Raw genomic sequence first — 24,206 nt, 5'->3', positions numbered from 1 at the left:
GTTTCAGAATGGAGCCCACATGGCAGCGCACGTAGTGAACTCCGTTGAAATTCCTGGGCTTGCCTTGACATGAAAACTGTTTTAAGGCATCCGAATTTAAAGATTCTTTTTCCGTCGTGGGTATGAAAAAATTGCAGTGCTCGACCAGTATGATATCGAAGCTTTCGCCCACTAGCTCGTCGATATCCTTAGCTAATTCACTCCTCAAGCCCGCTATAACTGCTGTAACCGCCCGTCAATACATCGTGTTATCCAAGCTGGAAAGCGCACAAGTCATGTATAGCTTTGGCTAATACATTCCGACGATGAGGCCCTTCTTAGTCCACTTCACGGCGTTTTGTCATTAGGTCAAACTACGTTGCGGACAGACAGAATTATCTAGAGTAGCAAAAAATCTTTGCTTTGGGGGATGCGGAAGGCCATTGGTATTCTAATGGCTTTTTCATAAAAAATCGCGCCAAACTCGTTCATCAGATATTCGTGTGGAAAGTTATACTAGTCTAAGAAAGGCTGTTTTGATTTTCTTCTGGAACAAGCGAAAGATTCGGGAAACGAATTGGCAATATAAGACGTCAACATAAGAGATTTCGATATCATCATCAAACAAGGCACTGAGAACCGCTTAAAAAACGCGTTCGTTCCTGCTAGGCGGTGTTATTCAATACGAGCCTCCCAACAGCTTTGGTTCTCCTACATCGACTCGAGACTATCCTACTTGTTCCACAAAACCAAGTCAACGGAGCCCTCCGACGAGTTCATTTGGAGTACTGACCGAGACAAAGTGACACCGCTCATCCTAAAGCCTCTGACAGTTATTCTACAAGAGAAAAAAAGCAAAGCTGCCCTACTTCTGTCGAACTACCAGAGTAACTCAAAATTATACCTTCACTTCGTTACTGTTTTCGGTGTTACTAAAATATCTGTCTCCCATGATTCGGGGCAGACGAAGGTTAACCTATACGCAGACGATTTTGTTAAGCTGGCAGCCAGTTCCAGCATACGGCGAACCCTGACCGTGCGTCACCTCTGCAAAACACGGGTTGTTGGTAATTAAATGAAGACAATGGTAACTAAGGCTAAGTGCAGACGATGCATAGGATACGAACACGACCTCACATAAGCCGGATCTTCACTCCCTTAAATGAGCAAAAATCCCCAGTCTGCTCCTAATTACTTAAGGCGCCTTCTTCACAATTCACATTAGCAAGATACCTGGCAAGCCGTTGCCGTCCGCTGTGGAGACGATTAGAAATTCTCATTTATTGTCCAACGCGACGGCCTTCCACTTTTTAGATTTAAAAATCGCATCAACAACCGCGCGCGGAGTAGGGACGACCTGGAAGAACCTAGATCGGACATGCCTGCGAATTAAACGTGTGTTGGTCCTACGTAGGGCGCAGACCTCCTCGCCGACACCTTCCTATTTATTGAAGAGCTAAGGAAGCGCTTCGACGAGTACGTTAAATAAAAATGGTTAATAGGTTCAAATACGATACGGTGTTTTAACAAGCTGCACACGTTCACACCTTCAAAGATGGTAAGCTTCACAGCAGTACAAATTAAATAAATTGTATGTTATGCAAGAGGGTAACATATTTTTTGCACTGCTATTGCACGACTATATACGAAATCATGAATAGTTTTATCAGTAAAGGCAAAACGTTTGTGATTACTATATATCGTCGCGTCTGCTTGACGCGACGATTGAATAATTGAGATAAAAGCAATCTGACTTGACAAATCGTAGCCGAGTTGATTGAGAAACAAACCTCGGTTTTATACTCTTTACTTCCGGTGACTATTACGGTCTCTGTATTTTTCGACGTTGTCGTTTTTATAAATCTGGTAAGTTCAACATTTATGTAACTTAGCAATTCATCTAATGCAGTTTTGATCTGAAAATTATTACTGAACTATTCTAGGCGAAGGAACTGCGAAGTGTTTCGCTTTGGGGCTAAACTTTGTACCTGCCTGTGTATTTGTCAAGTGTGTTCTCTGGGGAGGTTCAGTCTGCACCGCTTAGTTTTAATCTTACTTTCGTTTTTTCGCAACGGGACTTTTTCGCAGCGAAGGCTGCTACCTTAGGACAAAAACGCAAGACTACTATGTTGCTGCTGCTACTATTATACTATAGAAAATAATACACATCCATGGCAATATTGTGCAACGCATCGAAGCCTAGAAGTAATCAGCGTAAGCTATAGGCAGCAGGACATTTTCGTGCAAACCGAGAGCGGCCTTCAAATCTTACGGTGTATTACGAAACGTCTAAGGACGTCAACAAAAAAAAAAAACTAAAAAGAAACATATGTTTCTTACGTTCTTTGGAAAAGGCCTGTAGCAGTGTGAGTTCTAATTTCGTTAGAGAGCTTTCGAAAGGTTTTTTAGGGCCACGGACGGCCTGATGAATGTATGATTACGATTATTAACCTTCAATATTGAAAAATATCCGAAACTGGCAGGGTTCACGTGAATTCGATACGACCTTGTGACAATATACAACGTAATATATTAGACAGACTTATTAACGTGATGCTTATGGTTATTGAACAAAGTTACATTTCATTAGTCTGCTTTTAGCCATACGTAAATGAAATAAGCTTATCAAGAGTATTTAACAGGCTGGATGACAGAACCGATAGAGGATTTCATCGGCCATTTTTATCGGGATTCTAGCAGAGTGTTATTGTCTTGGTCGATTTGTTTGGCATCTAAGACGAGTACTAACGCATAGGATCGAACCTTGACATACGACGAGCTGGATGTGCCATACGTCTCACTGATGACTGGACAGACGCGTGTTGTTGGGTATCGGTTCGAATCCTTAGGAACTGCTTGTCTGTGTAGTTCGACCTGATGAAACATTTTGATATTTTAATTTCAGCGGTGTTCCGAGCCATTTGATATTTAACGACAATCGAGAGATACTCGTAAGACTGCGAGGAGCTGGCCGAGTTACAGCATACGACGTGGATATATTCGTATGAACAAAAAGGAAATGGAAAATGTATGCACGGATAAATCGTCGTCCCATGCCTACGGAAGGAAATGTTTACCCTCAATGGACGCAGCTCTTGCGAACGGCCATATATTGAAACAAGATATTACCTTTTAAAAGCCAAAAAAAGAACTAGAAGAGAGAAGTACACGTTTTACTCTGCTTTTATAGCGTTCCCTTCGGTTCTTCGGTATTATTCTTGTTGTGAGTAACCAAGCCCTAGCTGATGGCGAGAGGCGAGAAATCGGGAACAGCGCCTCGTTGCCGAGCTTCCGTTCCGTTACATGTCGGGGTACAACGAAAGTGTTACCGTTTTATGGCAAAAAGTAGACATGACACTTATTATTATATAATATAACAAGTGCGCGCGCGACGGCTGTGGCGGAGGTGGCGACGGTCGTCAACAGTACTCGTAGTAGTATTATTGTTGCTAAATTTCGATGTTGGTCGTATTGGGGGTAGCGTTGATGGTAGGGGCATTCGTTGTGGTAATAATGTCTCAGCGCAGCTTGCCTGCGAAGTACGACTGCTGCTACTATCCACATGACGATGGCGATAGATAGATAAAACTCAGTCCGTTTGCAAGTTGCGCTTCCGGTTGCAGCCAACGAAGCCAGTGCAAAGCTAGCGAAGTTATAGACGAAGCAACAGGACGGATCAGTAATGGCGCAGAAGCAAGTCGACAGCGAGAGCAGAAGTCAAGTGAACGACGCAGTGAATAGGGTTGTTGATAGAAGCCGAAAAGTCCGAAGCAGCGGGATGAACTAACGGCGATTCGTTCTTGGTCGTGCTTTTGGTTGCTGCTTTCGCGGCCGTTGCCACCGTCGATGTCGACGCTGCGGGTAACGACCCCTACGACATGCTTGCTACAGGAGCAACCGGGAAAGTTCCGGTCGGAAGTGGGTCAGTCACTAGGCAGCTGCTGGGGCAGTAGCGGCGGCGGCGGCACCATGATGAAAACGAAGAAGATGGGGCCGATGACGGATAATAAGAAATAACAACAGCCATTGCAGCAGCAGCAGCAGCAGTTGTATTGACGCGGCTACGCGCAAATTCCCGTCGGTTGTTCTTCTCGTGTTTGGCGTTCAGTTTAGCTCAGCCCTCGTGTCGGTCGGGGCAATGGACCCGCCAGCGACATACAAACACACAAACCTACTCGTATCGTCCATTGATGCCGATAACGTCGAAGCGACGATGACTTGTTCGCCCGGCAGTGGGTCGGAGGACTTCGATGCGCCATCTGATCAGCATCGCTGCTGGCGACGGTGCCCTGTAACGGTCGGTGCGCGAACGCAACTTTTCTATAAGAACGATGTAAGTGCAGTGAAGATCAGCGACCATTATGCCTTTCAAACTGCGGAGTATTTGATCATACTGACTTTTCTACAGAATACGAATCTTTGAAGGCGCCATACTCAGAAGGTAACGCGCATGCCATTGTAGCTATTTAAAAAAAAAATCAGCGGGTAACGACATGGTGAAATGGATGAATCTGAAGATCGGCTGTCTGCTATCGCTAACCTAATAACGATAAAGTCTAAAGAATTAGAAACAAGAAATTTTAAATCCGCATTTAATACATAGTTCAGTTAATGCAGGATTTATTTAAACATTTTAAAACCGTTGCAATGAACTGGAGCGATGTTAACTACGAGTCTAAACAGAATAGCAAAAATTAGACAGTACATAGTGCTGTCAATTTCGGACCTGCAGTTACGTAGTTTTTTCTGCAGGCCGAAAATATTGGCTATTTATTTTTCAGAGGAGGCAACTTTCACTGTTCATGTAGTTTCAGGTCGTTGCCGCTAGAGGCGCTCGTGTTTTGTGTTACGCGTGCTGGGGTAAATGCACCTTTCTCCATAGTTACTAACGTTGCCGCCGGGTCGCCAATTGCCAGAAAGCCCAGCCGCAACGATTCTATACAACGGCTTCGGTCTCAGCCGTTGGCTGTCAGCGGTGGTGTAGCCGGGGCAACGTGAACCGTTAGAAGAGCACCAGCATCATCACCGTCACTATCAGCAATGGCAGTAGCAACAGCGACGGCGATGACGACAGCGGGGGGGAATGACCAGATAGCTTCCGCGACAGAAAGTGAAAGGGACTTGGCGAAGGGAGGGCGAATTGGCGGTCGTAGACCCCGCCAGCACTTCGCTAGCTGGAGTCGTTGCGGCGGCTCACGGTTCCGCGATGCTGTCGTTGCGATGGTTGCTACTTTCGCTGGTGGTAGCAAGGGGCGCTCTCTCCGCGTCGGATGTTCCTCGCATCAAGAGGGAGAAGTCGCTTTCGAAAGTGGCACCGGGGCAACGGACGCTGCAATGGCTGTCAGTCCGCTGCAAACTACGGTCCGAACCGGTGGTCGCCACCAGCTGCCGTTACTGACCCAGCTCGCGCCGCCGTTCAATACAAACGCAATGTATTGCAGTTAATTATTGCAGTGCAGTAGCCGCTCACACTATAGCTTAACCAAATAAGCCAAGTTGCCTTTACATCGATCTCGAGTAAGTTTGTTTGGTTCTGGGCGTGTTTGTGCATACCAAGCGAGAACGTTGAGCACGTAAGCAGCAGCAGCAGCAGCAGCAGCAGCAGCAGTGGTCTCTAGTAAAATTACCAGTGGAACCCAAGAGTTAAGGTACAACTGCTAGTAAATGCGAAAAATTGAAGTGCTTCTCTCAGTACAATCCTATTGTGAACGACTAAGCGTTAACTAGCAAGTCGATTGGATTAAAACAACATAACGGAAATACTCAGTGATTAGATAAAGAAGACGAGCCAGTCATCACATCACGCCTTGTTTTGCCGAAAAACGTACGGCCGAGTGCAGATTTTCTAAGGAAACTTTGTTTTTAGTATCGTACTACAGCAGGACGATCATTGCCGTTGTTCGATACTGATAGCAAGATGTACATAACTTTGCACCAGTGACTGCCCTTTTCACTATCGTCTATTTGATGAGGCCAAGCCACCTGTCCCGCTGAAGGTGAAGTTAAGTGCCGTCAATATCCATGTCTGATTCAGGTCAACAAAGCAATCCTACACAGCAGTATGGACGGGCAACGCAAATAAATCGCATAGCGCGTACCTGAGACATAGTTCAAGTCAGCTCTTGAATTCTTGTGTGACAATAGTTATCAAAGTCGGTCTAACTTAAGTTGACGTTGTACAACATCAGCTTCAAATATTGAATGCTTCAGTGCTGTTGCCCGCACCGCCGACATCGCCACCTGCATCACCGTCAGCACCATTTAATTAGGCACATCCATATCCGCACGGTGTACTTTCTAAGCACCATCCGCATTGGTGCAAGTGTCGCTGCTGTGGAACCTCGAGCGGTCCATCTTGCTTTTGCCCCTGCTGCTGCTGCCAGCTGCTGCCTGTCGAATTGACTGACCCAGTTGGGTGTGTGAATGTTACGTCATTGAGGCCTGTGTGTGCGTCTGTGTTGGTGCATTCATTAGTGCAGGCGAACCCAGGGCAGGGACGGTTTTGGACACTGGGACGGCCAGCGTAAGTAGAATCACACACACAAATACGCAGCTGTTGGCAAAGATAGCAGCATCATTATAATCATCAAGATCAGTCGCGAGACAAACGATTTGCTGCCATCGTCGCTCTCGCTGCCGCTGCAAGCCGTAGCAGTGGCACAGCAGAACACAGCATTCGTGCAGGCCGAAGCCCTTCGGTGAAGGCAACGTCGCCAGCAAGTACCAGGCAACGACAAACGCTTCGCTACCCGGGAACCACCCGATGACGTGTGGGTGCTTTGTGGGGTGCTTCGTTTGCTTTAGCTTTTGCAACTCCTGCTGTAACAGCAGCATCAGTTGTTGCCGCTTTTGTGGGTCCGGAGCGATCACGCGTCGGAGACGCCTTTGGGCCGAAGAACAGGCGTTAATGAATTAGCGATGAACTAAAAGCGCCCAAATGAGACAGTACTAGTCTTGTGATGACTTGGTTTGTCCCGCCCCCAAAAGCCTCTGAGGCACTGCGTAGCTGGGGAATTGTCCTTCTACGTTTTTGTTGCAGTCCATAGTTGCCTGCTTACTCGCGAAATCCGCGTGTTTGTGGAGTGGACGAAAAAACAGACTATATATATTCTCTACCAAAAAAGGCTGCTTTTTGCGCTGTGCTTGTGGACCGAATCAGTATCAGTGCGTGCCTAAGAAATCAGAAGCCTCCGTACGTGCAATTTCTTTGCGGCCGTTTGATGGCCTCGGCTCTCCACATCCTCTACCCAAGCGAGAGCTATAAACTCGACAAGATTCGCTCCCCACTGCCGTCCGTGCCGGTTGGAGCTGGTGGCGGCCTACTAACTGGCCTGTTTGCCGACAGAATGGCTACAACAGGCCCGTTTGGGCCAATGGCGCTACCGGTTCCGCTGGCCTGTCTCCAGCCGAAGTTAGCCGGACACCCGGACAATCCTGGCCTCGATATTTGGCTGCAACTGACCCGAGGGGCTGGTGGAGCTCCGCCGGTCATTGCATCGGCTACTCCAGATGACGTACGGTTCCGGCCGAGTCCGCCCCGCGGTGACTATCCTCAAACAGAGCTACCTGATTCGCCATGCGATCTTCGAGTCTCTCCGAGACCACTACAAGCTGTACCTCTTGTTAAGCCAGGCTCCTACAATAGTAAAAGTCCCCCTTCTGCGAGTTCAGGGGTTCCTACCACAAACGGCGGGGGACCAACGGTGAAGAGACGTGGCCGTGGTAAAGAACGTATCTGGACACAGATCGAATGTTTCAACAATGATGGACAGGCTAAGGCTTTCGTGCAAGCTGAAAGGACGTGGGTGATGCAGAAAAAAACCCAGGTCCAAGAGGGAACCAAGGTCTATTACGAATGCTCTAAGTATCGATCGGCAAAGTGTCCCGCAGCAGTCTCAATACTCTATCATGCAAACAGCGATCGAGTATCGGTGTTTCGAGCTTCCGGCGATCACAATCACGCACCACTAGAGCCGCGTCACAGTAACAAAAATTCGAATAACGCGTCGCACGCTAACAATGGTACCGTCAGCACTACGAGTCATCATCAACAACAGCCGCTTAACCACAAAACACACACAAGCACAAATGCACAGGTTAGGTCAGAACGATCCGAAGGTAGTAGTTCCGTAATAAAAAATGGCCAGGAAATTGCTCGCATGGCATTACAAGCCAACGGTGGGGAATTTAGCCCGCCAGCGACAACGACTGCTGGTGCATTATCGTATAAAGCTGATCCCGTAGCGCCAACACTGCACCGTCCTGTAGCGACCTATCCTATGAAGAGGCCTGAACCCCTCGAGTTGCGTCATAAATTTAAGCAACACGCGATTGGCCTAACCAGCGATGGTTTGATAGCCCACTCTAACTCCCTTCCTCATATTCGCGCCCCAGAGCCAACCCGTGCGGCACACTTTGACTATGCCAACTACCACCTGCAGCAACAGTATTCGCCCCATCATCCGTCACCGCACCATAACCATGGTGAACATGCCCACCACAACCACAGCACGAATCTAACCCAGCTCGATTCACATTCACCGCCCCTGATGGGATTTCGTCCACTGCCACGAGATTCGAAGTTGAGCAGCCGAAGTCGCAGCCGATCGCGCAGTCGAAGCCGAAGTCGAGACGATGAGGACGACGGCGGAACAACGCCTCAAAGCGATGCCAGGTTAACCGACAGCAGCCACGAGTCCGGTTCGGAAAGTTCTGCGAGTTGCAGCGGCAGCAGTACCGTTGCAAGCACCGTCGCAACAACTGCAACGACGATTACTCGACATTCGGTTATCTCACGTACTCCATCAGCGCCACTTCCACTCTCACTTTTGCCGGATGGCTCGTCTCGTTGTTTCGTAATGAACTGTCGAAGTAACCATTTGGCCGATCATTTGCCGCAGCTGCCCCCAACAATGGCGACAGCAGAAGGTTCGCCGTCATCGTCTGGTGTATCTTGCTCTTCGTCCGAGTCGTCACTAACTGGTGCCAAGATTGCACCAGTAGCAATGCTACACTTCCCAAAGGACCTGCTCAAACGTATGGTCTGGAGCATGAACGTAAACAAGACTAACGCTGATGGCTCGCTGTGTATTGCCGCTAGCGGAGACCTCATCTGTGCAGCACATTTCAGCCGGGATCGGTTCGAAGTTTTTCCCGGCGTCCTGAAGCCTGATGCTGTTCCAACATTGTTCGGACCAGACCTCGTATTTATACGATCAGAAGGAACCCACGATGCCGAACAAACCGACTGCAAGGTAGAGAAATTGCTTTCTAATTTTGCTTAGACATCTTAGATATTTCGGCTCTATTGGTCATTTTTCAATTCAATTTTCAGTTCGTTACTTTAGCTAAAATATGGCATGAACCATTTTAATGACATTTAGCATGTAAGAAAGATGTCTAGTCTCGCTAGCATAGCTCACGAACCATGCCACAGCCAAGTATACGACTGCATAAATCTCCAAAGCAATAACTGTACTTTGATGGTTATTCAGCCTTGTTTATTAAGAATAGAACTTATCCTGTCAGGACTATTGTACATGCTATGTTTTATATTGAAACAGATTCTATTATCGAGCTCCAGTGAGCGAGATGCTTCCGTTGCCAAAATCTGCGTTCGACCTGTTTTGACCTAAAGGCAACGTCCCTAAAGAGCGGCGTACGTTTTTTCTGGCAGGTGACAACTTCAAAGGAAGTTCCCGTACGTAGGCTAAGAACTGTCCGCAAACGAGTACACAGTGCATCTCTTTTGCGACGACTACAACGAGCTCAGCACACGGTGGATAAGCTGAGACTCAGCAATCGAGCTCACCGGGCCAAGATCAACATTCTCAGAAGGATGGTAACCAGAATTACTGCGCGTAAAACAGAGCGGGCTCGTTAGACGTTCAAGTGTACAGCATGGCGTTACAATTGCACATTGGTCGCCGAATTAATGACTATGGCGGCCGTACATTGTACAGCGTTCTTCGATGCTTCTTCGGACAGATTTGTTTTTTGGAAAACCTTCAAGGTAATTTCGGTTAGAAAACGGTTCGTAGCACGAATAATATTAATGGAGTTTTGCTACCAAACGCACATGGGTGCTTGCGAAAGCTCAACTTGAAGGTCCTCAAACAGCAAACTTATACTCCTAAGGTTTTTTAGCAACCGATTAATGTACGCCCACCTCAACTATTACACGAAGCAGGTCAAAAACGATACGCGTCCCAACGAAATTCTCATGATTTGAACCCGGTTTGGCTATTTATTACACGAGAATGAACATGTAGTATTTACGCTAAGGGGGATGAAACGACACTCTTCAGCATTGACTTGGGTCAACAGAAGTTGATTCCTAAATAATTTAAATTTTCGCGGTTCAAGTAATCCATAGGTAACAAGAACTCGACATATGCTAACACCATCACATATCACTTGTGAAGCAACACGATGATAGACCATCTAACTTCTTAGACAACCTTAAAGTCTTAATTTTAGTCTTGAGCCGCTATCTGTTAGTTGAGCGTTATAGAAGTAGACAGCATCACGTACGTAGCCTTATCATTTCTACATGCGTTTCAGTTTAGGGCGCCACAAGTTCTTACACCTTAATCATAAGCAAAATGGGTTGAATCAAAATTTCCATTCACTTTAAACGGCCAGTTCATGCGTGTCGTTGAACATCCAACCCAACCCATAGTTTGGCTATATAGACTGGTCATCTGTGATCATTCGTTATCACCATTATTAATTGTTGTTTACTTTGGCTGGGCCAAGTGGTGTAGCGCCATGACGTAGCTCCAGCATAACGTAATCAATGCATTTATATGAAATCCTGTTATACTAATTTGTTAGATAGTACAAATTGAACAAACACATATATATATATATATATGTATGTATGAAGATCTGTAGCGGCAGAAATACGTACGTTGCTATCACATATTGTGTCAAATGTAGCAACAATGACAACAATAGAAAATCAGCCGCACTTGGCAAAGCCAGAAATTTCTATAAGGTGATTCAGATTTTTTCTAGACTTAGCGGCAATGAGAGGTAAGGAGGTGTTCGAATAGCGTAAACATGATCACCAAATTAAACGACTGATTTAGGGTTATCTGCTCGTTAGAGCTTATGGCCTATTCGCTGACTTATACATTTTAAATTATTGTATACATATTTCTCCATGCAATGATGTAACTTGCTAACAAGGAAGTTGGGCTTTGAGAGAAGCATCTATCACAAATGTCACTTATGAATCTATCAACTGTTAGATACATATCTTATATATATGCATACATACATACATATCCACAATATATATGCTTACAGAAAAAAAAAAAAAGAAAAAATCCTCGTGCAATGGGACGCGATGATGAGGCGCAGTTCACTCAGAAGCGTTCTACAATCAGGGCGGGCCAGGGTGGCCCGACTGTAAATAGGGTTACGGTGACAGTTACCCATCGACCAATTATTAAAATAAACAATATAATCATCACTGTTGTTTCTGTTACTTTTCGTATGATTTCTATTCTTTGCCTAATGAAGTTCTACCTCGCCACCCTTTGGCTTATTGTTTTGTTGCATGATTTTCACGAATTGTTGTTCAGACTTACTTTGGGTAAATATTATCACTTAGGACATACCGCAGGCGGTGGTTGTTGTTACTGTGTTCGCGAACAACGGATGCCATTAAAAAATCGTCGGACTCGAGTTTTGCTAGTGCACCCTGAGCTTCAAGCTGCGTTTGGAGGGGAGATTCTTACACTACATATTTAATTTAGATTTGGCCCCCTGCTATATACGAGAGGAGATCGTGCACGAAATTAGCCGCAATGGCCTAAACATATTAATGGGGTCCAATTATATGTTTCTTCAGTAATGTTCATGTTTACGCTATTACTTCTTAAGGCTTATGTATTAAATTGGTGCTGGACAAATCTTACCGTAACGTATTATATAATAATCTATTTATAATGATGACAAAATAGACCTGTATTAACTATTTAAAGTAAGCAATATGTATTGTATTAGGGTAACGCTGTGCGTCAAGCTGAGCTCCAGGTATCGAGCTAAACGACAACAACGCGATGGTATACAGACAGACATGTTGGCGTATAACGGCGGGTGAAGGTTTAATCCAATCCGATCTTTTGTAGTATAAGTAGCATATAGAGACTGGAGCGGAAGAGGCTGTCGTCAGGAACGAATCTGGGTGTTACTCGTTTCCAGGTAATACATCAGACGAATGTTTGATTTAACTAGAATATTGTAGCCAGCTTCAAGGCACGTATAAGGGTTTTCGTAGCGAAAACGAAAAATTGGTGGGATAACGTACGCCATCTTTTTTTGCCCGATGGATCGAAAGCTTCAGTTTGCCTCTAATATTCGTTCCGTTGATGATCACTACGCTTAAAAAAGTCAGGAAAAGAACCCAGCAACCGAATTGTTAACGACAAACGAGCACTGGTTACTTACAGTTATGATTAATACAAAGCTACATGTGGTCCACCTTCGTAACTTCTGTTTCCTAACATAGAGATCGATGATGGCGATGACGAGGCGCGTGGTAACGATTAGCCACTACAGACAAAGTTTTGTTAAGCATTGTTGACTTTGTTCAAAAATATAAGTTCTGTATGGAGTGATAGAGTAACAAGGATGAAGGGGGCGGCGGTCCTATGTGGCCTTAGCCTACTTAGTTGCTGTCACAGGCACAGTATTGACAGCACAATTGATATTGACAGCATCTGTTTTTCGTTCGATTTTTTTTGTGACATGACAATTCGACAAAGAAATATTAATGCAGAAAACTTACTCTATTACAGATATAAAAAGCAATAAATTAATGTTGTGTTCGTATTGTCTCACGCAGTGCATTCTCATTTAGATGAAGGGAACAGGTGCATGCTGTATCTAACGCTTACTTCATAATAAAAATAGAAGGCCCAACAAATAAGGCATAATCGAAAGCAAAATTACAGGAATGATTTTCTATACACGAAACGTCTATGTAAAGATGTACCCTTTTGCCTTGACGACCATGTATAGCGGGTACATGCAGTGCAACAGAACAAGTTGCACTCGAACACGCATACAATCTGTACTTATTAATCTATTGTACGGGCATACGTGCAGCGTAATTAGCAGTTTCCACTTTTAAAGCGTTTTTGAATTTAAAACTGAATTAAACAGTAAATTGAAGATTAAACAGTTGATAAAAGGAGCTAGCTGCTGTTCAAGAGAAATGTCACAGGCCAGAAGCAAGTATAGTTCATTTTCACCAAACGAACGCTTTTGCAGACGACTATAAAAACATTAATTTACAAATTATACCTTTATTAGGCTCTTTCCTTCAGGTATTCGACCTATATCAGGTCTAGATGTCCTCATAGGGTCAAATGACGCCTTGAAGGTTGAACCGTACTGTGGTTAACCAACTAGCCGAGGCTGGCGTAACGCCTAAAGTGCCATATTGCTTAGAGTATCGAAAAACCATCAATGAATATTACTAGAGTTTGAAAATTAGGCAAATCCGAACGAAAATACGGAGAACTTCTTAGCGATGGAGGTGCTAACAGCCGTACAATTACACCGAACCCTTCAACACCCACACAACAAGGATTCCATGAGAAATTTACGCCTACTAAAAGCACTTGTACTACCTGAATATTGTGGTAGTATCTGACACATAGTATCCTTAACACAACAGTTCCGATAAGTAGCTATAACACGTTTGAGACTAGTTGCTTTTGTCTGCGTGACGTATGATACGAAGAGACCTGCGTACTACCGAGATGTGCAAAACTAGATTCATTGCTAGAAAAGCAGGATTGCGGCAAAAGGCTTGACCGATCAATTTCCGTATCTCTAAACGTGGTGGGAAGTCAGTTGCACTCCAGATGGACGAACGAATATTGCCAGACGCTATCAACTAATTTCGGTCAGGATCCCTTGAACTGGGCGGTTTATTTGAAATCGTATTGACGGACATGGCGGAGCAATAGCTGGAAGTTCGCGTTTACCCGCAATAGGTACATTGCTTGAATTGTAAGCAAGCTAACGATTATTTCTGGACCTGATTTTTGCTTTAAGGATGAACATGTCTTTGTCAGAGGAGAACTGAAAATAACCTGCAGCTTCGCTCTGATCGTAGAGCTATAGCGGAACCTGTTTCTGCCTTGTTTACGGTCATATATTCTCTTGTAAACTATCGATTTAAGGTAATCCAAAAGGTGCATAATATCGATGGGAGGTTCATCCAACGCGAACATATTGGGTAATAGCTGATTTACGCTCGAATCTCGATGCCGTAATACCCTTTTCCGTTCGAGCTATAAGTTCTCCTTGGAGCTAAAAAGTGATGGTAAGTTGTGCCAAACATAGCCAAGTCATTTTACCGGTTCGTATCTTAGTTCTTCGAGGCCAATATGGTATGTGACAAAATAAGCTAAACATGAGCCAAATGGTCCAATAATCGTTAAAACTAGTTTTTCTAGAAGCATTGAATAGACTCAAATGGTTTCTTCATTGGTCCAAATACTTGTACATAGCATGTTATTAATAACTGGTTAATATTTAATAGTGATTTCTCCATAGATGAGTACCGAGGTATGTGCAGCGGCTTCACGGTCTTGCGACGACGTCTGGTCAGTGATTGTCTTAGCGTCCGATCGGTCCGTTCTGTAGACAAAATAAATTCATTGAAAACTATGCACAATATCACTTTTAAACAAAACCTTTTCCTAATGCTATTGCGTACCAATCGAGCTAACTAAACTTTGCAGTTAGAAACTAGATTCTGATTATTAAAATACGACTTCTACTGACATTTGTCCATACAAAAGGTCTATTGACTACAAGCCTAATATCTAGAGGAATACATTTCGTTACCCACATTTAAGTAAATCAAAGCGAAGAAAAGGAAGCTTAGATAGTACATCAACTGCCTGTGCTTTCTGAGCTTTTTAGTCCGTTGTTGGTCAGAGCCAAAATTCAGCTTGTCTTAGAGAGTTCTTAGACAAAAGGTGTAGATGAACGAATTACATCCCCATCACAATAGGTGAAGACAACTAACAATGGTCCGAAGGAAAAAAAGAAACGTCAATTGAGGTCGGTGGCAGAATTGGTTACTCTTTGCAGATGCGCCGTATGGGCGGCGCGCACAGCAAAGACGGCGAGTATTAGAGGTCGTCAACGAACGATCTAACGGGTCCTGGCAGCTAGAATTATCTCGGGCTACCGAACGATAGGCACAGCAGCTACCCTGGTCTTCGTCGGCACCTTATTGTAAAACTTTGGAACTATTAAAAAGGAAGATCTAGCCCAGAAACCGACAAACAAATAGAGCGGGAAGTTCCCTTGATGACCTAGCAGGAGAATTTAATTTCTTAAACAGGTACTCACATGCGACGGTAAAAAAATGTCAGGGAGTGGACCAACAACCCTGGGGTGAGATCAGTTTGCCAGAGGACAATGAATCCTTCAGATGTACCTATGTTGCATAGTGATTGCACTGTCCACCTCCTGGGACACTGTTAACAACTTCACCAACGAAAAGAGCAGGAGAGCAGTTAACGATAGTCCAAGTGGTCTCGTGCAGTTCATAACGATAAGACAAATTAGAAAGTAGGTTAGGCCAGAAAAGGAAAGGCCGACTAAACTTACTGAAACTGGATGAACTGAAGACGGAGACTACATGGGCCGCATTTGGAAATTGGCCCGTCTAGGCCCGACCAGCCTGCGCCAGCCTACCGATCCGGTGATACGAACAAATGAAGATACAGCGTGGTCCAAAGCGGAAAATCAGAGAAAAAGAATAGAGATTAAAAATTAATTAGTAGCCGGCGAAAGCAGGCCTAGTCACCGGGATCGAGCTCCACACCCTGTTCTCATAAAAAGAGGTTCATGTGTCCCGCTGGTGTCCGGTCGAACGCAAAACGTTTAGCCTACCACCTGTACAGTCTGTGAGTCTATGTGCTCGCAAATGATATATTAATAGCGTAAGATCGTAAGGTGCCTCTTTTGTAGGTATGATAAGGATCGAAACACTCAAACCGCTTAGTTATTATCATCAGGATTTTCTAAATAGAGCGAACATTTTTTAGTACATGTGTGAAGAAATCGTTACGTAAATAATAATTTAGAAATTTTTAAAAACTTCAACAATGTTTCAAGTGCTCGACCAATCATCAGGTGGCCGATATACGGACTTAAACCCTTCAAATGATTCACAGAATCAGGCTAATTGGCGTCTCAGTTTAATGATTACAAGACAAATGAAAGGTTGGTTATAATATTTTTATTGCAGACAAGATGGGAACTTTTATAGTAAACCTCTTCAGTTGTTGAGGGTGGTCAACTTAGCGTACGTTGCTAGCGTTATGGAGTGGGCGTCTTCTAGTGATCTTGGCCAAATTTCGAATTTCACTACACTTACGTGTAACATAGCGCTGTTGCACGGCTCGTTCGAGGATCTTAACTGGTTCGTTAAGTCTTTTCTAAACGCTGGTACCATTGGCTTCCGTCTTTTTTTTTTTTTGTATCGCTGACTAACTTCGAACTAACGCATCGGCATTGAACTTGGTAAAGTTTCATTTCTCTGGAAACGAGTCAAACTAGCGAAACGTACGCACATACAACTCCCAAATTAAAAAAAAAACTTAGTTATAATGCTTTTGTACATGCATAATGTACCATGCTTGTAACTGCTGACCGTTTTAGGTAAAAGACGACAGCGTTCTCGTACAAATTAGTTAACTCCAAAAATGAATTTTTACTTTTACGGAAATAGAGGGAGCAGCTTAACCCCTTATTTCTGTAAGATATAAATGTCAGTGTCAAATAATGAGTTATATTTCTATGTGGCTTTCTTTCAATGACACTCACCGGAGCTAGTAGCTGTTTCTAGAAGCCTCCAAAGCTTTTTTTTTTTTTTTATTATAATACTAAATAGACGGAATCGAAACACTGCAGACTTTCCAGTATTCAAAAGAATCTGAAAATAAAAAAAAAATTATTAATTCTGGTTTACAGCAGATGCGACTGATTTTGATTTTCATCGACATTATATTTGGTTTAAAAAACAGAAAGTAGTGGCCGATGCGGTTCATAGAAAATAACTGCTTCTCTTTCAATTTGGTTTCTTTTTACGGTAGTTTCTGGTTTGAAATAGCTCATGGCTAGACACCCAAAGCTCAATCAAAAGAGAAATACTGAAGTATGAAGTTTCGCAACTTTAATTCGCTGTTTCCATTTGGTCATATTTCCATGATTCATGTGTTAACCTGATGACGTATGTAAGTAATAATATTATTATGGTTGTTAACTTGTGTTAGATCGCTATGCGTCTGTTGACGTACCAGTGATAAGACGGTCAAGGAAACACGTTCGAAGCTCCGTGACAATTCCTGCATCTGTATTTTTTGTGCCCAACTCTAGCAATAGATAAATGGAAAGTCCAAAGAAGCGTAATTAAAAATATGCTGATTAGTTCAAAAAAGTTAATGATAAGAAGTTTCGAATAGATTGCAGTTCTTGTTTTCGTTTGCCTTAAATAATCTGCGCCGCGTCTGGAGTGACTGGCCCAATAGCACATATACCTTATGGCCACACATACAACTCACAAACGAGAGGTAAGTTGCCTAAATAAGTTGACACTTGCCTGCCTAGTCATGCTATAAAATATAAAAACATGACAATAAATCCACTTATTATCAATAAAAACTTGTAGGCCAACGTATTGCGATTTGAAACACGGTTGAAGGCCATTGAATTATTCGTGGTGGACATATCTAGGGTCAGGTGCCCTGATACGTTGCAGAGAGCAGGGTTCGCACCGACGTGCTTCCGCATCATTTTTACATACAGAATTTGCATCTGGATCAACCTGTAATATAATATATCATTTGAAACGTAAAAGAGGCTACTAGTACATTTTTCACATATAGGACACCGATTAACAGGCTATTTATTAGACGAAAATAAACATATTTTTCGGTAAGTAAAGCACTAGGCTGAAATAAACTTTAACTCCGTTGTTGTTGAGTGAGGCCATGCAGCGCTTTCAGAGTGATCCATCTAAATTCGGAAGATAATTCTCATGGATCCCGTGCCCTGCTTGACATTCTATTCCTTAAATCAAAGTCGTGAATCGTTTAGATGCAAGCATATCTGTAGTTAATTCGTTTATTAAAAGATCCTATTAAAGGAAATTATGAGTATGTTGTTGTTTGCTAACTGAATGCTAATAATTTTTACAGAATATTTAAATTTATTCTTGCTATTCAGTGTTTTTTTTTTTTTTTTTATTTTGACGGCCACGTCATCGCTGGCCGATTATTTAATGGTATATGGCCTTTAGACTAAAGAAGATAACATGTTACTGCTTCATTCGATTTGCCACTTTTCATGCTATCTACCATTAAGGGGAGCACAGAATTCAAAAACTGATAATTTCAAACGATCGCATTAGGCTAACACGCCCCACAGTCGGCTATCAACGGCCTCTGGCTGAAAGCGGCGCAGGATACGGCCAGGTACGGTTTAGCTAAGGCTGCTCTGCCGTGAACAGATTGCACTCTTCAAATGCTGAACCGGAGCAAACTAGGAGAACTTCGCTTGCGTTTGGTCTCTGCACCAATATTGGATGAGACGCTGACCTAGTATTGTAATGGCAAACTGGGACGATAGGCTTTGACGCTGAGAACAAAACGGGTCGCATGTTCTCTACGATGCAAGAACCTTCTCAGTTCCCAGAACTCCCGTTAAACCACCACATACAGCCATATTGGGTCAGTAGAAGCTCAGTTTAGATGGAGAGGTTGAGCGGTAAACAGAGCGACGGTGGTTGTTGGAATTCCACTGCCCTCGTGGGTACAAACGTCGCGGTTGGTAGAAGCTGGGGTGGACGGGAGTGGAATGGTGGATATGCTTCCCGCATGCAAGCGATAAAATGCTAAAGCTTTAGCTGACGCGTGTGGTAATTTGTACATCAACGATGATGACCCGGAGTTTCAATTTAGCTAAGATGGAAACTGGGTAACGCGTTTCAAGTAGAACTGGCTCCTAGTATTTGAAAAAGGTATATATATATAATGGCCTAAAGCTCTCTGAAAGTTTGTTGACGTATTTGGACATACTCAATTTAATAAGATCTTGGGGGGATTTTTTGGTCAACACATTTGTAGAATAGAAGCCAAAATAGCACCTTTATAGGTCCTAAAATTGTATGAGGGTGCCTCTGCTGTAAGTATATATAGCACACTTAACTCCGCTCTTTATTATCACAAGATGTATATTTCTTGGTCCTTTAACAAGTCCAAATAAATACAAACCTCTGCAACCGTCCCGAGACTTTTCAAACTACAGGGAGAGCTTATATATAAAATAGGTTGGAGTAGACCTGGAGACGACAGGAGTTGTATACCGTAAGCACAAAACAAAGTGAAGTTAAAATGGGCTAATGCGGTCTCTAACTATCCAGTAAATACTGCCCGTGCGGGTTCGCAGTACGAAAATGGCATACCAACACACATTATGACCACCGTAACTTAGAAGACTCCGATAAAAAAGTTTTACGCTATATATCGTTTAATTTACAACACTATGGGATGTAGTCGGCCTTCCCCATAAATACGGTGAAAGTTTTTATTGACGACTTTGCTATCGTCGCAGAAGTGTAATATATATAATTTTTATCTTTATATCCGGTCTGTGGAATTGATGATTCTACCCAGAGTGACAGAAGTGTGAATACGAACCCTAATTCAACGTTGTTTATTTTAGTATTTTCATTAGTATGCGTCACATGTTCTTGTATGTACAAACAGGCCATTTGAAGCACCGATTAAATGAACTACAAAAAGAAACGAACTACAGAAAAAAAATGTTTCCTTTAAAAGAAATATGTAAATATTGCTTTTTAATATTTTTTATCCTGTTGTATTTATCCTGCTTAGTGCAGCAAAGGAACGCATTTAGTACGCAGGTATTAAATGCAATTGAAGTTTAGGTTAACCCATGTTAACATACTTTTTCTACATTTACATCAATCGACTGTCAACATCAATTGAATTTTACCCTTTCACCTTTACTAACACTCGTGCAGCACCTCATGTATGAAAATCGACAGCTGAAGGGGAAAAGCTGTACCCCAGCTAATGATTGTATCTGTTATATGATTGAATCTTCTTAGTCTTGTCGATGCACGTACACCGTATACACTAAAAAAAAAAAAAACGTTCCGCTTACCTTGGAATTCTGAACGGAAGCAACTATATCAACGGGAAGACAGTTTCTCTCGATGGTTACCTAAAAAAGAAAGAGTACGTTCTTTGAGTATTGTTAAGCAATTCAATAAACAAGAGGACCAGACCAAATCAAGCGTATTGGCTTAACATCTAATTATAAATGACAAAATTTTATACGTGGAAGTAATCAACAACTGCTTCACATTAACTATTTTATATTAAATAAAAAACAATTATGTGCAATAAAAACTGAATAAAGTTTATATGGCCGATGTCAGGGTCCTGTTACGCGCAGAAACCTGCCATACAATTAGCAAATATTAAGTTTAAAGTGTTTAAAATTGAAGGGAAAATTCATAAACGGGAAAAAAATTTCCAATTACAAATAATAACATTCACTAAATACCTATATTATACATTATAATGCAGCATACGATATAAGAGCTGCGGATAATAAGATAGAGTAGTAAACAAACATAGCTCACCACAGCAACTGCACCAGCAGTTCTGTTCGAAGGATCATCGTTTTGGCCTTAGAAAACAAGGACGGCAAATAATTGCTTCTATAGAAGGCTGGAGGGCGCGCTTTGGCCTTATCGTTGAGTACCAGGGAAAGTCCACAGACGAAGTCGATACTTTCGACAACAACCTAAAAACCGGTCAATATCTATCGAAATATGTGCTCAAGGATACTATTCTGACTAGTAATTTAAACCACAGTATTTTTGAAAGTACGATTTAAACATGTTAAAAATATTTTTACTTAAATGTATACAGATATTTATCCGTTGATAAATATGTACCGCGAAAACGTTTCCGACAAACTTGGCAAAGCACCAGAGTATTAATTTTTTTTTTTACGAAGAACTTGAACTGACCAAATTCTAATGACATAATTGAGAAATTAGATACACAAAGACAAGTATAACGAAAATGCGATATATGTATATAACTTAAGCTCTTTGTCAAACTCTATCGGTACTTACCCTCAAATGCAAATTTCCGTGCCTAGCGGCACCTCGTTGCTGTAAGACATTACCTACTCGCTCTTTAATGACGGCAAATAAGCATCCACAACTTAAGGAAGTTAATTGAATTATATTAGACATACACAGTTTTAAATATGATAGGATTATTTTCGCGGAACAAGAACCGTCACTAGTTGAGATGAAAGTGAATGTAAGGCCAATTCACAACATAAGAGATGTGCCAGTTAAATCGGAAGGCATCAAAACACGTTCTACAAGCGTAGACCATTTTAAAAGAATAATAATAATTCGTATAATTTTTTTTTAATAATCCAATTAAAACACTTTTGATGAACTATTTTCTTTCATAGAAGCGCATAATTACTATTTTAACGTTTGACCAAGATCGTTTAGAAGCTCTAATTCTTTCAATTAACAAACGAACTTTTCGTACATTTCGAGACCTGCATGTAATCATGGCCCACAGGGCCACCCATCGAAACCTGATGGATCAAACCTTGGGCTGTTCTGCGGACAGAAGCCTCTGCTTCAGAAGAAGTTCAAACAACCGGAACGTCTACTCTGGACGAAATTACTCTATAGATACTTATTCCTGCTGAACGACATATTGTTTCAGTTGGCTATTACTCTTTCAGCTCCTAGTTTACTACAGTTTATAAGTCACTCATATAAGCTTGCTTTCGGACCGATTCGCCTTTTGTCTATTCAGAACCTAAGAGAGCTGAGCAGCATAGAAGCTATAGAAGCATAGTTTAAAAAACTCTGGATTACGGTAAACAACGCAGGCTCAAGCCTACCTTATATCTGAAGGTGAGAACATTGCTGTTCTGTGCGTTGTCGGCTGGTTTCCAACCTAAAACGAGCAGACCTTTCACGCTGAGCATTCATCCTGACGATGGGATCTAGAAGCTCTCTATACGTATTATGCATCGTGAACCAACTTTGCAATTACATTTATGGGAAAGTGGTAAATTTCAATGCCAAAAAATGTGTCCTCCCCAAAAAATTAAAAAAAAATGTTTATAGAGAAACAGGAATACGGTTTTTAGGCAAACAGATTATTGTCATTTTACGATAGCTTGCATTCAATTAGAAATTTTATTATACTGATAATTAGTCATAAATGCAATCTGTCCTCTTTAATCAGTTAGAGCCTTACAACACTGCAGAGTATTACAGCCAATGAAGGCTTTACTGCTTGCAGTTGGCATACGGATCTACGCAGTTAGTTGGATGCCTTATAAGGACGAATTTAGATTGCACCGACAACTACGGATCTGGGAGAACAATTACTTCCTTGTCTTTGCAAATTCGAATTTTGGTCAACTCGATGCGCGAGCCGGCCTTAATTCGAGGCCATCGGACAAAAACGACGGCCTATTCTTATGAAAGATGGATAACTAAATGATAAGAGCAGGCTAAAAAATGTTTGTTAGGGCACGCCTATTCTAAAGGCTTACTAAAGATTCCAATTCTCGCATAAGGTCGCACTTTAACGGCGGGCCAGAGCTCACACTAATCATTTTGAGAACTAGTATATTGGGTATGTTGACTGCGCTTAATTCGGCGGCGGAAACGGCCTGCGCATTTACATCTACCCAAGAGCCGCGTAGACGGGTGGCTTGATCGCTTTGAAGCCAAGGGCGACCGGGTTGAAAAATGGAAAATTCTGTTCACTTGGTCCCCCACACACTGTGAATGCCACTAGGACCCTGATTTTTATTTGAAATTGAAGAAGCTATTGGGCAATACGAGCTGTCTATAGTATCGTCAGGTGGCAGGCTCCAGCATCTTTAGCACTCAATTTCCGTTAGCCCTTCAATCGCTTATGAAGACTTTTTTGAAGACAAATACGCCCATCGTACTGTTAGTCTACTAAGTGTTAACTCATCGTGCAGCACCACAACTGGCGCATATAAACACTGCTTCATTATTTCACTAACCTTTTTCAATATAACAATGCGACACAAGTTAAGAACATCAAGAAGGAGGACAGTCGATTTTGAAGCAGTTGTCTTCCAAGTTTTAAACAGGCATGTGGACAGAAGCTCCCGATGTCGATATTATATATAACAATACAATATCCATCTCAACTCGCTGGACTCAAGCATGAAAATGCAACGAATGTACAAAGTGCAACACGGCGTTTAAAGAGGTTTTCCCTAAGATCGTACGACTAGAAAACCTGCACCATGATAACATAAACCAGTCGATGCACTATCCCGAAACGTGCAGTGCAGAAGAAAAAAGTACTAGAAGATTAGCTTACATAAAGGAGAGAACATTTCAGGTCAAAGCCAGTCACGGTCAGTTCTAGCGATAAACTTGTTCGTAAAAGAACCGGTTGGCCGTAATATCTTTGCGTCGGCTTGCAAGATTTTCCAAATTTCTAACGAATCGAAAGAATTAGTGAGCCCCCTATCATATTATCACAGCGTTTCACCGGTATAACGTGTGATGAATTCTGATATGCCTATTGATCCCTAATCAGTACTACATGGAAATACTCTCTGGCCGAAGAAGACGATTTGGAAGTAAATACGTATTCAGGATATTCTACACGCGTGTATGTGCTAGATGCTAGGGTCCCTTTTCTCATCAATTAGCGTTAAGATTTAGCTTTTCTTTTCTTGGCATAAAAGCTGGCACTCCTACTCATCCCGTCAAAGAAAGGCTGTCATGCTTCTTGGCTGCAACACCAAGTAGAGGTATTCCAGTAGTTCTGAACGTGACCCTGTAACGAATGTTTGAAAAACGAAGACTTATCACGGCTGAACCAGAGACATAGGCGAGACTCAGTATCGCAAACGTATAGCATAATGTGCTAACCCGAGCCCATTCTAAGCCTATTAATAGAGGCTAAAAAAATACGAATGTCCGTATGCTTTCCATCCGTAGAGCCTGCACATGTTTTCTAATGATATTAAATTTAAAGCGTTCGTTTTAGCAACGCGAACAGTTGTCACGTTAAGATTCAAAGGTCCAATATATTACTATATGGAAAAAC

General features: G+C 42.6%; 1 protein-coding gene and 1 long non-coding RNA gene across 5 annotated transcripts in view; one reads left to right on the top strand and one right to left on the bottom strand.

The window, feature by feature from the left end:
• The first annotated feature begins 1,922 nt into the window (after window positions 1-1,922).
• LOC111253058 (uncharacterized) lies at window positions 1,923-11,473 on the top strand. Its single transcript, XM_022811925.2, has 2 exons — window positions 1,923-9,233; window positions 9,656-11,473. Exons 1-2 carry the CDS (start codon window positions 7,200-7,202, stop codon window positions 9,860-9,862), a joined length of 2,241 nt encoding a protein of 746 aa, XP_022667660.1. The 5' UTR covers window positions 1,923-7,199; the 3' UTR covers window positions 9,863-11,473.
• Window positions 11,474-11,954: 481 nt separating this feature from the next.
• LOC111253084 (uncharacterized) overlaps window positions 11,955-24,206 on the bottom strand; it is a 25,526-nt gene continuing 13,274 nt past the window's right edge. Inside the window, exons 6-13 of one of the 4 annotated variants that reach the window (XR_002674482.2) lie at window positions 20,696-23,933; window positions 20,212-20,271; window positions 17,322-17,848; window positions 16,849-16,957; window positions 16,400-16,601; window positions 15,628-15,710; window positions 14,568-14,643; window positions 11,955-12,371 (exon numbers count right to left, since the gene is read on the bottom strand). This is a non-coding gene — a long non-coding RNA (uncharacterized LOC111253084). Of the gene's footprint in view, window positions 14,644-15,627; window positions 15,711-16,399; window positions 16,958-17,321; window positions 17,849-20,211; window positions 20,272-20,695; window positions 23,934-24,206 lie in introns of all 4 variants that reach the window. The other 3 variants (XR_015329705.1, XR_015329703.1, XR_015329704.1) reach the window with 3 other exon arrangements.

The sequence above is a fragment of the Varroa destructor genome, unplaced genomic scaffold (assembly GCF_002443255.2).
Source record: "Varroa destructor unplaced genomic scaffold, Vdes_3.0 BEIS01000006.1, whole genome shotgun sequence".
NCBI classification, from domain to species: Eukaryota; Metazoa; Arthropoda; class Arachnida; order Mesostigmata; family Varroidae; genus Varroa; species Varroa destructor.
The sequence above is the reverse complement of the archived record's forward strand: the minus strand, read 5'-3'. Positions and strand labels throughout refer to the sequence as shown.